Below are 16,068 nucleotides of genomic sequence, written 5' to 3' on the forward strand. Positions count from 1 at the left end.
TGGCGGGCATGTGGGGAGTGTTGGGAGCACACCTCACACGCCACCTCCAAGACAAGGTACTGTGACCAGCACGTCAGCAGGTGAAGCCTGTGTGAGGTCTGAATCCATAGAAATAACTTGACAATTGTGGGGGACACTGAAACCGTACCCCAAAGCTACTTCTCCCCCGCAGCCTGGGCTGGTATAGCGTGGCCCTGCCAGGAGGCTGAGAACCCAGGCCTGCGGCCCGGCTGAAGGCCAGCACCCATCTCCAGGCTTGGGGGGCCGGGGGAAGTGGGCTGGGTCAGAAGGAACTCCTGTGAACACTGCTGCCCTGAGACAGCGACCAGAGACGACACCGCACCCTGCACGCGTGGGGTGTGACGGCAGAGGGGCCGGCGCCGGGGAGACCAGAGACGACACCGCACCCTGCACGCATGGGGCGCGACGGCAGAGGGGCCAGCGCCGGGGAGACCGAGGACGACACTGCACCCCACGTCGCGTGGGGCGCGACGGCAGAGGGGCCGGCGCCCGGGCGACTGGAGATGATAATGCACCCTGCAGGCGTAGGGCGCGATGGCAGAGGGGCCGGCGCCGGGGCGACTGGAGATGATAATGCACCCTGCACGCGTGGGGCGCGACGGCAGAGGGGCTGGCACCGGGAGTTGTGGCAACACCCGTCTTCTCGGGCGATGGCCAGGCCCAGTCAGGAGCCCGCCCGCCCTGATACTGCGGGCCATGATACCCTGGGTTGTGAGAAAAGCAGACCCCTGGTGCCTAAACCTGAGAGTCAGCAGTCTATTACTTGCTGCCTAAGTCTCCTAACTGGAATTCTCAAGGGAGGAGGAAGAGAACAGGAAGAGGGACAGAAAGAAGGAGATAAAGAACAGCCGCTGTCACTCAGGAGTTCCGACTGGACAACAGGCCATGTCCAAGGCCCCTAATGTGAACCTCATTTACACAGTAAGATGGCCCCTCAAGTCCATACTTTTACCTCCACTTTACAAACAAGGAGATGTTCACAAACAAGGAGGTGTTTACAAGCAAGGAGGTGCAGAAGCACCCCGGGTCTGCAGCAGGGCTAAGGTGCAGGCGTGCTGAGCGCCATGGGGTGGCTTTAGCACCCCGGTGGTCTCCGAGGCTCTGCTTGCGGGGACGCAGTGGGCTGGGGGAGGTGGGCGGGGGCCCGGCTCCCAGGCACTGACCTTCTCAGCCTTCTGGTGGAAGACGGACGACATGTCCAGCAAGGTGCTGCGCTCGTCCAGGGCGGCCGCGAAGGCCTTCCACTCCTGCTCCAGCTGGTTGGCGATCTGCTTGATCTGCTGGGAGGCATAGTGGCCCGACTCCACCAGGCGGTTGGCCACCGACATGATGCGGTTGATGTTCACATACACGTTCTGTGGAGGGGTGAGAAGAGGCGGGGCTGGTCAGGGTGGGGCGCATGGGGTGCCTCTCTGACAGATGCAGAAGGTGCTATCTGAAGCTACCTACGAACTTAAAAGTCACATTTGAATAGCAGAATCAGCAGGTGGATAAAAGGACATGTGTGCTGCTATCCGGATTTCCATAAACCCTAAGCCTTGATTTCAGTTTCTATTTGTAAAACTGCAGAATTACAGCTGAACCAGCTGCGAGGGGCACAGAAGCGACACGCACACAATGCCCTCTGACCCGCGCCCTGGCCCCCCATCCCAAGAAGGGTCCAGACGGCAAGCTGTCGCCCAGAACTGCGGGAGCCACCGCCGCAGTCTGTCACGAGGACCCAGAAATGACAGACTCTGTACGTGGCAACCAGAGGCTACTCTGTGTGGAAACAAGCCTGCCCTTCCACACAAGCCCAAGTCAGCTTGCTGGTGCCAAGAGGAAACCTGAAAATGGATCCACACTCCCCGGGGAATGTGAATCGGGGCACCAACAGAGCAATGCTGTGTTCCAACTTTAAATGAGCTTTTCTGCTGTGTTGAAATCTCTCTCTTCGAGTCCAGTAGCTTGTGGCAAAAATAAGGGTACAAAGTATTTTTTTCTTTTTTTTTTTTAAAGGGCATTTTCCTTGCAAAAGAAGTTCTCACTATGGTATTTCCATTTCTGCCTTCCATCTTCTTTAAGGATCACATGATCCTTAAAGCAAAAGCAGGGTGCGGAATGCGCACTTTCAGTGAAGGTTCGGTTGTTGCTGCTCTTCATATGTTTATTATTATTAAGACTTTTGTGCTGCATCCCAACACTGCACTGTGCACTGGGTCTCCCCACATCACAGCCTCACCTTCGGCTCCCATCATCCTCACCCTAAACCACACGGGGTCACCCAACCTGCCTGAACTCCCGCACACCCTTCCTCCCACCCCTCCTGCCCACGTGGTCCTCGGGCTCCCGTCATCCTCACCCTAAATCACAGGGGGTTACCCAACCTGCCTGAACTCCCGCACACCCTTCCTCCCGCCCCTCCTGCCCACATGGTCCTTGGGCTCCCGTCATCCTCACCCTGAATCACACGGGGTTACCCAACCTGCCTGAACTCCCGCACACCCTTCCTCCCGCCCCTCCTGCCCACATGGTCCTTGGGCTCCCGTCATCCTCACCCTGAATCACATGGGGTCACCCAACCTGCCTGAACTCCCACACACCCTTCCTCCCGTCCTTCTTGCCCACATGGTCCTCAGGCTCCCGTCATCCTCACCCTAAATCACACTGGGTTACCCAACCTGCCTGAACTCCCGCACACCCTTCCTCCCGCCCCTCCTGCCCACGTGGTCGTCGGGCCACCTCCCGCTGCCTTGCCCTCTGACCCCTGCACCGGCCTCAGCACTGTCGCTCCGTGTGCAGCGACCCAAGGAATCGCCCGACAGAACGCGCTTGGCATTCTCTGTACCTTCATTGACTCATTCCTTTCATCGACTCCTGATGGCAGCCTGAACTAAATGGAGTCGCCTTCATCTGGGTTTACAGAGCCGCGGACTCCAGGCGCAGAGGCACTTTTCTTGGCTGCAGGCTGGAACCAGCTACCACGTCCGGGTGTGGGGCTCACCCGGCAGGCAGGGGGGGCATCTGTGAGGCTCTGATGGGCAGTCGAGGCCACCATCCGAGGGGAACTGGCCTCACAGCCTCATGTGGCATTAGCGCCCCAAAGACTGTCCTCTAAGGAGCAATGCCTCTCCTTCTCATACACGTTCTCTCCAACTAGACACACTGACCAGACTCACCGAGTTTTGCTTTCTCTGGATCCTTAAAGAGGAAAATCTACCCCAAAGGTCTGTTCGAAAAAGCATCAGCAGGTGCCATTGTCAGGATCTGGGGACAAGCTGTCCACCCAGACAGCTCCATCGGGGGGCCCACGGAGGGGCTGCATCCCATTTCCATCTGTTTCAGGGCCTGCATGGCTTCCATCCTCTCAAACTGTCTGCGCTCCGCACGCAGAGGACCGCTCTCTGAATCATGCCTGGGCCGTGCCTCTATCACTATGGCAGGATGAAGGAGCCACGTGGCACACAGCCCAGACAAGCGTGCACAGACACGGCAGTGCACAATTCCCCACGTCAGCTGTGCCTCCACCCAGATTCCTACCATCAGAGCCTCTAAAACACCTGTGATGGGAGAATGGGCATGACTTCATTGCTGTCTCTTAAAATGCTTTCTTAAAGTCGACTTTGCTCCGACATCTAGTACTTCCATTTTATCAAAAAAGTTTAAAACACACTAGACAGCACAAGAAAGGGCTGAAGGTTAACAGGCCCCTCTCCTGCATAAGTAAGTGTCCTAGACACAGGAGGGACTCGCAGAGGTGTCGAGAACTAGGAGCTGCGAGGCCTGCAAAGCGCCCCCAACAGCTGTCACCCTGCAGCGCACAAGCGACTACAGCCTTTTTAAATTAAAAGTTTCACTTAGAGGAGTGACAGAGTGCATCATAGAAAAATAGAAAATATATTTAAACCTAAAAAAAAGGTATTACCCATACTTTTAAGAGTTTCTTACTTACCATAACATACTAAAGTTACTGACAGTATTTTTAATGAGGTGGTAACATCAGTGGTAGCAATTACCATTTATGACGCACTTACTTGATAAATTCCGCTTAGTGTCTTACACAAACATGGTAAGTAAAATAACGCAACACCATGTTAGGCAGAAATTATCCCCACTTTAGAGATTAGGAAACCGAGGCTCAAAGAGATTAATCAGGCTGCCCAAGGTCACACAGTAAACAGAAGTCAGAATTAAAAACCTCTACGTTCATAACCCACATGCCTGGCTTCTTCATCTTCTGATTCCTAATCACTAGCAACACTGAGAGAGGGACAGGAACCTTTCTGCTCCTTTCTAGTTTTTATAAAATAGATTTTAGTACTTCTAGTTTTTAAAGTATCTGATAGTTGTGGGCTGAATGTGTCTTTCACCATTAATTGGAAGCTTCTGAATATTTTGAAAAATTGATAGGAAATTGTTAGGGAAAAAAAGTCTTCTAAGATGCTTCCCATAAAGGCCCACATTTTCATTCTCCTCATCTACACCCAGGCTCAATCTCTGACCCCAAAATTCTCTTACCTCAAACTCAAGAAGAGTATCAGACTTTTGGGATAGTGCTTATTACATAAATTTTAATTGCTGAATCTTTTTTTGGTAACTTCCAAAGTGAAGCACTTTGTGGACTGAATTCTAATGAAATGGCCTCTTACTGAACTAATTTAAATAACGACCCCCTCTCTGTATCGTTTCAATGCTCTTTAGACACACATTACCAGGCAAAGAGGCCTAGCTAACTTCCATAGGTCTGGCTCAAAGTCCACACCAGAACTGTCTCTAAAGTAAGTATTTCTAGAGTAACTCTCTACAGAAGGAACCCTATGTCCTACAGAACAACGTATAGCTTTATTTTTGTTACATTAATTCCAAAACTACACTAAGACTGTTATTTAAAATTCACTGTTGGGTTCTTTCGGGGGATTTTGCACTGCAATCTTAGAGCAACCCCAATCGTATCCACAACAGGCCAAGGGCATCCAGAGAGCCACAGGACTGCAGGAAAGACTGATGTCAGACCCCCGGCCCTCCACTTAACTTGGGAGGAAGGCTCACGTTTTAGGAGAACTGGAAGATGCCTCTGAGAAGGGCGGCAGGCTGGCTTACATCCTCATCATGAAGGGCTGCCAGCAAATGAACAGCGGGCTGGTTTACGTGACTCAGCCTCTGAAAAGAGCCCTGTGGGCTCCTGAGAGGGATAGTTCAGAGACCAGCATCAAAACCATGCATGTGGGCCTGGCCAGGTGAACTGGTTCAAGTTTCACTGGTTGGTTGGCTTGCTTGTTTTCACTTCTGTTTGCTTACAAACTTAAAAACAAGCTACCTGCACACTGCTGCCACAGAGAATCTCCCACACTGGAGGTCAGCTGCTACATCGGATCGTCAGAAGGCCCTACACGAGCTCCAGGCAGCATGCTGGGAAGGAGCCATGTAAATACCCTCCCCCGTCTGCTAAAGTTCGCTCAGCGGCAGGACACCCCTGCGCCCCGACACCCCTGCGCCCCGGCGTCTTACCATGCAGTTCATGGCAAAGTGGTTGTGCTGGGTCTGGAGCTCCATGGCATGAGGGTGGCTGGTCCCAATCTCAGTGTAGCTGTTCAGAAACAGGCCCTTGTTGTGTGTGATCCAGTCAAACATCTACCAGGATGAAAAAAGACAACCTGGGATCACTCCCGAGAAAGAGAGGCCTGACACAGGCCCAGGAACCGGACCAAACCAAGGAAGGGCGGCGTCCTTCCGCAGACAACCCCTGCTGCACTGGGGCCCAGAAGATGCTAGACAGCTACCAAGTCACAGTTCTGAACCTGCAAGAGCTACAAGACAATCTTACCTAGGGTGCTCCTTAGACAGATGAGGAATTAAGAAGTAGATACATAAGCAGAGGTCATTCAGATCCCCCAGGCTGATTAAAACTCCAATCTTCTGACTCTCTGCTATACCGAACCACATAATTAGCCACACTGCTCTTCAATTAAAGACCCGTTAGGTGAAATTACAAACTTACGGGTCTCTGGATGGGTGTTGCTCTGCTCACAGATTACTGACAGCAATTTCAATGACTAAGAGATTATGCTCTTTAATGCAAGAAGAATTAAAAAAAAAAAAAAAATCCCTGTGCAAACTATAAAATTTACCATAAAAATAAAAAGAAATGGGGAAAACTTTAACAATGACACCCCTCTTAAGAGTCAACAGAGATGCTACCTGGAAAATGATGTTAATTATATTGTTCCCAGGAAAACATTTAAGGGAAAAGAAATGACTGTCAATTGACACTGCTTCCGTGATGCGAACCGGAACCTAGGGGCAGTCACCTGCTTGCTGAGTAACTGAAAGGAAGGTTCTCCAGCATCTCTAACAAGGCGCTACAGCTGAACCTGGAACAGCCCGGGTTTGAGCTGCACGGGTCTAATTACATGCAGATAAATGAAGTAAATGGAGTATCTACATTCTTCAATAAATGAAGAACCTGTATTTTCATTTTACACATCTTTACGTGTGGCAAAAAGTTGTGTTCAACTAGAGATCATATATGCAATCAAAAGAACTGGGGCTGGAGCCTTGATTCTACCAAACTGTTTCAGCCTCTCATCCCCGGGTGAGTCATTCAGCAACTCCTTTGTTTTAGAGGCAGAGAGCACAGTTTGTGGATTTTCAACTGCGTGAGTGTCAACACCCCAACCCCCGTGCTATGCAAGGGTCACCTTAAACAAATAGAGGTTAGAAGCTTACCAAATAATAATATGGGATAATAGTGCTGGACTGTCACCTTTCAAAAGATCTCTTTATATCAAAGACTTCAATAGGCTTTCTTAACTTTATAAAACATTTTCCTGTCCTTGAAAAGGATTCAGTGAGCTCAGTTCAACACAGATCAATTCACCCACATTCACGGCTTGCAACCCTTTCCTCTAAGTAAGTGTCCTGTTTTCACGTTGCTAAGACATTCAAGAGCTCACTCTGACCTGCTGGTTTGACAGGAAACCGTAACTAAGTATTGCCTGTTGTTTCCCAGAAGTTATTATTCTTAATTCATTATTCGCCTTTTATTGTGAAAACAAATTCAATAATGGGTCTGAAGGGTGTTTTTCCGCTGGCTTTTCTGGGTGGAAGAGCAAGTATTACAAAAGTACATGCATCATTACTGCTTTCAATAAGATATTCTATAAAGTTTTCACCCTTTTAATTGAAAATATTCATGTCTATCTTACAGGCAATCTAAACCAAACCATCAGTAATTAACCACTTTAAGTTTCTAGAAGAGGCTCTCATGCGCGATGAGAAACGCTGGAAAGCAGACGGAAGGGAGATCTCCGAACTGACACTGCTGCTCTCTAACCGAGGCCATGTGAGTGGCTCGCCTCTCCCCAGCCCTTTTTTTCCGCCCTTTCTCCCAACCAAACCAGCCTCGGGTGCTCAGACCCAGCGACTCAGGCAGCCTCCCTTCAGGAAGCACTGTAGCACCCCCGCCCCATCCGCTACCTTCTCAGCATCCTGCTCGAACAGCCTCAGCTGAAAGCACTGGTCCAGCTTCAGCTTGCGCACGTGCCACATCTGATGCAGATGCTGCCGCGTCGAGTGCAGCCGGTCCAGCATGGCAGACACCTTGGGTAAGAGGCTCTGCAGGTCTGCGTTGCCTGAGCCCGAGTTCTTTTTGGGAAAGCTCTCGCTGCTCTGAATCCTCTGCAGCAGCTTCTGTCCCTCTAGGTCCAGGTCCTCTATGGGGGCCTTAATCACCTTCTTCTTCAGCTGGGAATGCTCCTCGATCATGTTCCGCGCCCCCTCCAAATCCTGGGGCAACTCCTTCTTGGCGAGGATGTCCTGGAGCTCCTCCAGCCGAGAGAGCATGTGGGTCGCGTTGCTAATGTAGTCTTCAAAAGCAAGTCGGATCTCAATCCATTCTTCGTGGTTGTACTCCAGGCAGCCGTCAAACTCGGGCGTTAGCTGAGAAGGATCAACTACTTTGGTAAGGCCTTCTAAAGAGACCATATTTGTCTTAAGGGGAAAGAAAATCACGTGTGAGAAGATGAACCCGTCATACATGGTCTTATCATAATGCAATTTGTAACACTTAACCACAGATTTTCAAACTTGAAGCAAGTAATCCACTTATAGAAAACATAACATACCTTGTGCTGGCCCCATTAAAACAAATGTAAATGAAAAGAAGCATTAGTACACTCGGTGAAAGACAAATTCATTAGAATAACACACGGCTGTTAGTTGGAAAACCTAAAATAATAGAATCATGAATTTCATGACAGCTAAAGAAAGTCGATTTCTTTCCAAGAATGTGGACATTAACTCACTACATTAGGCACACTGGAACATGAGTGACTTTTTAAAAATTTAGAAAATGCTCAAGGGTTAGCAAGAAAGCTGGCAGACGCCCTTCTCACAAAGCTGGAGAGAGAACAAATGTTCCATTCACTTGCAGAGATCCACAGTGACTCTGAGCAGCACAGATACTTAATTTTTTTTTTTTTGATGTGGATCATCTTTAAAGTCTTCATTGAATTTGCTACAATATTGTCCCGTTTCATGTTTTGGTTTTCTGGTTTTGAGGCATGCGGGATCTTAGCTCCTCAACCAGAGATCGAACCCGCACCCCCTGCGTTGGAAGGCAAAGCCTCAACCATGGCACCACCAGGGAAGTCCCTGAGCAGCACACAGGTTGCACATCAATCACCTACCTAACAATCTAACACTCACAAGGCTCAGGTCAACTACAGCCTGGGCGATAAACCTTCACCTACCCTAACAGAATGTGATGCTGAGTTAATATTACATATGATGCCTCAAGGAAAACATACGGAGGGGGAGTTAGTGAAGACAAAGGAAAAGAGAAAAAAAAAAAAATGTGGCCCACAGCCAAAAAATAAAACAGAGAAAGGCTTATGTAACCCCACCTCTGTTACCTCTAGTTTTAGAGAAACCTACAGCTGCGTCTCTGTGCTGTTTGGCATAACAAATGGCAAAAAGAGGCAGAGCTAGAAAGGGGGGCGGCTCCTGGCCCAGCACTTTAGCCTGAAATGTGGCCACAGGTTCATTGCTGTCTCATCTGCCCAGAGTTTAAAAACGTCCATGGAGCAATCACTTCACCGACAGAAGCAGGTGATAACATAGAGAGAAGGTCAACAGAAAAACCAGGGGAGGACACTTTAAAGGCCCAGAGGGAGATAGCACGGCGAGACGAGCAAACACCTAGACCTTACACCAACAAACTGCTATGTCTGCTTAAAATGTGTATCATCAAATACAGCACATTTTACATTCTGTGTCAAGAAAAGAACCGATATCTGACAAACTGTCCTCCAAACTCACTTCGTCTGGTGTGTAAGATAAAGGCTTACTGGTTTCACCTTTCACCTCAAATTCAAAAACTACATGCAGATTTCAGGTTGAAAATCAGTACCAAGGATCCAAATTTTAAAATGCAATTCATGTATGCATGAAAAGACTCTGAAAGGTGTAACATGTAACATCAAGCTTAAGAATTAATATTGTGTGATATGTTTAATACTAGTATTGTTGTTAACCTTAAAATACATGAATACATTCACTATAACCTAATGTTTGGGCAAAGCGGCTAGATGAACCATCTAGTCAACTAAAAATTAGCATTTATAATTAGGAAATATTTAAATTTTATTACACAATATGGCATGAATCAAGTTTCCAGCTGGCCAGAGTACCTTCTCCCCATAATACTCTCATGAAACCAACTGCATCAGAGCTTTGTCAGAAGCCTGGGAGCCTAAGGAGAGGAGGTTCCAGGGGAAGGAGAGTCAGGCAGCAGGTTGAGGGCTGTTTTACACACTGAAAGACAGCGACCTTGTGTGCTAACTGGACCCAGGGCTCCGCCCGGGGTTTAAAGAATCGCTCTCTTTTTGTAAATGAGAGACCTGACGTATCAAATACATAGCAGATGGTTCGCTCCAACATTAATTAAGGACGCGATAAAAAAGTCAGTCTCTCCCACACATCTCCTCAGGAACTCTGAGGCTGGGCATTTCTCCCTATTATTCCCTTATTTCCACAGCTGGGGTTAACAGTGAGGCCTCAGACGCCACCTAAAGCCACTTGCGCTCAACAGTAAAGCTATTTTATCCCATGAAGTGAAAGGAAACAGGCTTCTAAGACACACAGGTTACACCCCAGCAACCCCACTGCCCAGGGACAAGAGGCCTGGAACCTAACCCCCAAAGAGGATAAGGTGACAAACCAACCTGTCTTATTTAACATAATGACTAACTTTACACGTCACTTGTAACTAAGATAGGCAGCTTTTGCTGGATACATGGTTCTGAAACATCTATAAGCAGCCTGCAATGACGACAGAAAAGCTTTTAATAAACCACACCTACTGGTTGAGTTGGTCTGGCTACATGGGGAAGTTACCTCAAATTCAAATTTAGAACTGCCAAAATTAGTCCTCTGTTTCTGCCAAAAGTTGTCTGGCTTGATTATCAGCGCGACATGGATGCAGCAGGGGAAGGACTCTTGTAAGATCTTCAGCAGCGGCTTGATGGAGTCCCACTTGGACCCACGCATGTCCACAATCACCGTGAACCCTCGCTTGCAGACTTCTTCACTGGAGAGAAAGAAAAGGCAGGTTGACACCATGCCAGGGCTCACCCCTGTGTCTGGTCGGAGGCTGGCCTGGCGAGGAAGGCTCTGCCTCCGTCATTCTGCTGCTGGCAGGGCGGGTCCCTCCACCCACTGCCTGGCCGTCCCGCACTGGTACCCAGGGAGCTGCTGGATGCAGAATCCTTACCAAGAGAGCGTGGCTCTTAGCCGTGCTTCTCGCCCTCCCTGGTGCCTTAACGGAACAGACTAACTATACCTGCAGAGGGTTCAGCCTCCAAAATGTTCAAGTCTTTATGCTGTGCCATGGCTTTTGCATCTTGTCTTCTCTTTAGGAGAAAAGCAGTGACCACCCTGCCCATCTCTCTGGCCTTGTGTGCGTTAACTGTTCACACACGCTGCCGAGTAAGGGTGAAGGGCCACTAAACAAGGACAGAGCTAAACAGGGAGGGAACCCTGACAGCACACGCAGAGCCGGGTGCATTAGTCACCTGGGCTCCAGGACTGCGAGGAGCTGGGACCACTCACATCAGCGTGCGCGAGCTTCTGAACGTCCCAGTTTATTCCCTTTAACCTGCCTGGGACCCTGAGTTCCCTCGCAGCTTCTCAGGTGTGGGTCACCAGCCCCGGGGGACACCCCCATCTGGCAGGGTCTGGGGTACACTTATTTTCATGGGATTACTGTGTCTTATTTGTCTTTGTCAGCCGGTTGCACTGAGAGTGCACAGGCCACAGAAAACATGGTTGCCTCTTAGCAACAAGTCAAGGCAGTGCTAGGAGTCACTGTATTCTTCTCTCCAAGTTCAAGCTGTTAAACAAAAGAGCCGGTTTCTCTTAAGAATGTCCTCGATGAAGACATAAAAATTATGAACCCTATTAAATCTCAACCCGAGGACACAAGAAATGCATATAAAGCATATCTGCAATAAACGAAAAAACAAGGGCTTCCCTGGTGGCTCAATGGTTAAGAATCCGTCTGCCAATGCAGGAGACACAGGTTCAATTCCTGGTCGGGGAAGATCCCACATGCCGCAGAGCAACCAACCCATGCGCCACAACTACTGAGCCTGTCGAGCCTGCGTTCTAGAGCCCATGCTGCACAGTAAGAGACACCACTGAGATGAGAAGCCCGAGCACCAAAATCAGAGAGTAGCCCCGGCTTGCCACAACTAGAGAAAAGGCCTCAAAACAATGAAGACCCAGCACAGCCATAAATAAATAAATAAAATTATAAGTTAAAAAAAAAAAAAGAAAAAACAAAACTCAAAGTGTCCATATACATGGGTTAAAACTCCATAGTCTCCCCCTCACACCATATACAAAAATTAAACTCAAAATAGTTTAAAGAATTTTAAGACATGACATCATAAAACTCCTGAAAGAGAAAACAGGCAAAACATTCTCTGACATAAACTGCAGCAGTATTTTCTTAGATCAATCTCCCAAGGAAAAAGAAACAAAAGCAAACTAAACAAACGAGACCTAAACCAACCTAAAAGCTTTTGCACAGCAAAGAAAACCATCAACAAACCAAAAAGACAACCTACAGAATGGGAGACAATATTTACAAATGATGTGACTGACAGAGGTTCATATCTAAAATATACAAACAGCTGATATAACTCAGTGTCAAAAAAACAAACAAGCTAATAAAAAAAAGGGCAGAAGACCTAGACAGACATCTCTTCAAAGATGACATACAGACGGTGGCCAACAGGCAGATGAAAAAATGCTCAACGCTGCTCACTATTGGAGAAACGCAATCAAAACTACAATGAGGCAGCAGCACCTCATACCAGTCAGCACGGCCGTCATCAGAAAGTCTACCAACAAATGCTGGAGAGGCTGTGGAGCAAAGGGAGCCCTCCCACACTGCTGATGGGAATGCTGGTGCAGCCACTGTGGAAAAGAGTACAGAGGTACCTCAAAAACTAAAAAGACAGTTACCATATGATCCGGCAATCCCACTCCAGGACAAACATACAGAGAAAAAGGAAAACTCTAATTCAAAAACTAGGGGTGCACCCCAATGTTCGTAACAGCACAATGAACAACAGCCAAGACATGGGGACAACCAGGTGAGAGTCAACGGAGAACTGGCTTCTAAAGGTGTGATATACATATTTATACACACAACGGAATATTACTCGACCATAAAAAACAAAGAAATATTGCCATTTGCAATGACACTGATGAACCTAAAAGTGAAGTGAAGTCAGTCAGTAAGTGAAGTAAGCCAGATAAAGACAACTTCATACGGTGCCAATTACATGTGGAATCTAAAAAATCATACAAATGAATCTCTATACAAAACAGAAACAGAATCACAGACATAGAAAACAAACTCACGGTCACCGCAGGAAAAAGGGAGATGGGGAGGGATCAATCAGGAGACTGGGACTAACAGATACAAACTGCCGTACATAAAACAGACGAGCTACACAGGTTTACTGCACAGCACAGGGGACTACACTCGGTGTCTTGTGATAACCCACGATGGAAACAACCTGAAAAACAAATGTACGTATAGCTGAACAATCCTGCTGTACAACTGAAACTAACACAAATATCCTAAGTCAACTCTACTGAAAAATTTTAATTAAACATTTTTTTAAATAAAGTGAGCCCACTGTAGACAACCGAAAAAAAAAGAAGCACGATCTCAACTAAATTTAAGTCAATCTCACGCTCCCTTGCATGAGCTCTTCCGCCTTCTTGCCCTCCCCACTCCCACACACACCATTCTTTTCCTCATCTGGACTCTCACTGTTAGAATAACTCACACTCCAGGTTCCTGCGACAATCACAGCAGTGCAAGGGGCCCATCACCGAAACATTCCCAGAAAGTCTGAGGAGATAGAACCTGGACACGTGATAGCTCACAGTCCTAGGAACACAAACAGACTTATCCGGCGGCCCCCGGCTTATCACTCCAGCGTGGGACGCAGTGAGGAGTGATCTGATTCGCTTCTGTATGACTGTGAACTTAAAGAGAGGTCACCCTTGACTCCTCAGGCAATCGCTTTTCCTGTCTCAAGCAGATCCCAGGCCAGGATCCGGGGAGTGTCTCAGCCTCCTTCATAAATCCTTAGAGGCAGCTGGCACTCCCAGAAATGTCTCCCGAAATCTCCCAAGTCACTGAAATGAAGCGGCCTGGCCTCCCTCGGGCACTAATGGGGTCTGCTATCCTGCAGGAGTCCATTCAGAGGAGCTTCTGGGCTCCAGAGGTCCTCGGGGCTAGACCAGCCTGAGCGGGAGGATGTCCACATCTGCTGCCCAGCGGGGACCGAGGCTCCAGACCCTCAGGTCCTGCTGCTGCATCCCAGAGACGCGCCCCAGAAACGGTCAAACCACAGCACTGGGTTCGACAGTTGTTATCAGGTGCTGTTTAGGGCCTGGGCTTCATCGGTCTTCCCCTCATTGAGGTCAATTCTCTGGCAGCCTGTCTTTCTGTTCACAGAGCGCTATGCAGTGTGTACATAAAACTACAAAGCCACTCCACTTGACAGGGGCTTAGAAGGAATCCTGAGTAACTCCAGGCTTAACAAAAGGAATGAGCTGGAGACAGACACAAGCGAAAGATGTCCTGAGCTTGTACAGTTTACGGAAGGCTTAACTAGTCACCTGCCTCTGCGATCCAACTCACAAGTTCCCACCGGGGACTTCCAAGGAACTCGAGCAGCAGACCAGCCAGGCTGGGAGTGCCCAAGCTTCCCACCCGTCCGTCTTTACAAGTTGAAAGTGAGACATTGTGAAGAAAGCAGTGACCTGCAAACACCCCCAAAGCCCGTTCTAACTTCTGAGCATCCAGTGAACAACTACGGCTGCTACACAAGGGCTCTGGGCCACGTCTCTACCTCCAAAACACTGCTCATTCGAAATTGAGACTTATTAACCAGGTATTTTATAGCAGTTTTACCTAAAAGCTTCATTTTAGCTGTGAGATTAAAAAAAATGTAGATAAAACTTAAGTCCTTTTTCAATGCAGGTCTCTAGAAAAGAGAAAGTCTTCTTTTTTCATTTCCTAGATGAAGAAGGTATCTTATATGAATGTTCATGAATGAATCAACTCAGAGTTTCACATGACTTCATTGATGACCAAAGAGCAATTTATCCATTCAGCTGCTATGTATATGTGTGCTTGCATGCATGTATACTCAGTTGTGTTCCACTCTTGGTGAGCCCATGGACTGTAGTCCACCAGGCTCCTCTGCCCGTGGAATTTCCCAGGCAAGAATATTGGAGCGGGGTGCCATTTCCTCCTCCAGGGGATCTTCCCGACCCAGGGATTGAACCCATGTCTCCTGCATCTCCTGCATTTGGTAAGTGGACTCTTTACCACTGAGCCACTTGGGAAACCTTAGCTACTATAAATCATTCTAGAGAAGACAAAACATTCTAGTTAGTATAATTCATGTGTTAAGAGCAATAAACAACTTAGCCATATACCAAGATTAATGTGACTTCATCTCTGTGCAGGAGTCCCAGGTACACCAGCAAGAAATTCCACTCTGACTTCTCTCCTACTCATTTCAAGGAAAAGTGTCCTTGCAAATTAATCATATGAAAGTCAGTCTATTACTCTAATTGTTTCGTTTCTTTAGAAAGGGAGAGGGGAAAGGCAGGTGTCCCAAATAACAATACTCAAAACCAGGCACCGCTGCTCAGATCACACTGATGTTTAACTTCAAGGCCGTTCTAGTGGAAAGACAATCAGGAAGCCACGCAGAAAAAAAAGAGACAAGAAGATCTGGCTCTAGAACACATGGCAAGAAGGAAATGATTTGAGAGAATAGCACTGAAACATGTATATTATCATACGTGAAATAGATCGCCAGTCCAGGTTTGATGCATGAGACAGGGTGCTCTGGGCTGGTGCACTGGGGTGCCCCAGAGGGATGGGATGGGGAGGGAGGTGGGAGGGGGTTCAGGATGGGGACACATGTACACCCATGGAGGATTCATGTCAATGTATGGCAAAAACCACTACAATAATGTAAAGTAATTAGCCTCCAATTAAAAAAAAAAAAAAGGGGGGGAAACTACTGAAGGAAAGCTGAAAGGCAAATATGAAAAACAGACATTACCATACTACAGCTGAGGCAGCAACCATAGGCAGACACCATCCCAGGCCTGCATGTAAATAATCCTACTCAATACGATGATCTAAGAAGCACAGATTACTATCACAAAGATCAGAAAATTCATAAATATAAGTAACCAGGCCAGCCGTCTGACCCTGCCCACACGCTTTCCTGGATAGCACTCTCTCCACGCCTGGGAATGCGTGGTCCTGTGACTGTGTGGCCAAGGTGTAGCCAGAGGCTCCTTCATATTGCAGAAAATGTGGGATGGTGGTGGACTGAGATAGGAGTCCCACAGGGACCCCCCTCCACTGTCCAGGACTGTTTATATCACCCTGAAACTAACAACAAACTATCAGACTCAGAAATTAAGAATAAGCGAGTCTGTAGGTAGGTCCCACCA

General features: G+C 48.0%; 1 protein-coding gene across 2 annotated transcripts in view; it reads right to left on the reverse strand.

Annotated features, from left to right (window-relative positions):
- Nucleotides 1–16,068, reverse strand: part of TRIO (trio Rho guanine nucleotide exchange factor) — a 363,125-nt gene that overhangs the window by 203,834 nt on the left and 143,223 nt on the right. For both annotated transcript variants that reach the window (XR_003507150.1, XM_027519979.1), the window contains exons 4-7: nucleotides 10,396–10,588; nucleotides 7,477–7,989; nucleotides 5,509–5,631; nucleotides 1,185–1,376 (exon numbers count right to left, since the gene is read on the reverse strand). Coding sequence is in view for 1 of the 2 variants with exons in the window: in XM_027519979.1 (XP_027375780.1) it covers nucleotides 1,185–1,376; nucleotides 5,509–5,631; nucleotides 7,477–7,989; nucleotides 10,396–10,588 (1,021 nt within the window). In the remaining variant the exon portion in view is untranslated. The remainder of the gene's footprint in view (nucleotides 1–1,184; nucleotides 1,377–5,508; nucleotides 5,632–7,476; nucleotides 7,990–10,395; nucleotides 10,589–16,068) is intronic.

This window comes from Bos indicus x Bos taurus, chromosome 20 (assembly GCF_003369695.1).
Source record: "Bos indicus x Bos taurus breed Angus x Brahman F1 hybrid chromosome 20, Bos_hybrid_MaternalHap_v2.0, whole genome shotgun sequence".
Taxonomy (NCBI): domain Eukaryota; kingdom Metazoa; phylum Chordata; class Mammalia; order Artiodactyla; family Bovidae; genus Bos; species Bos indicus x Bos taurus.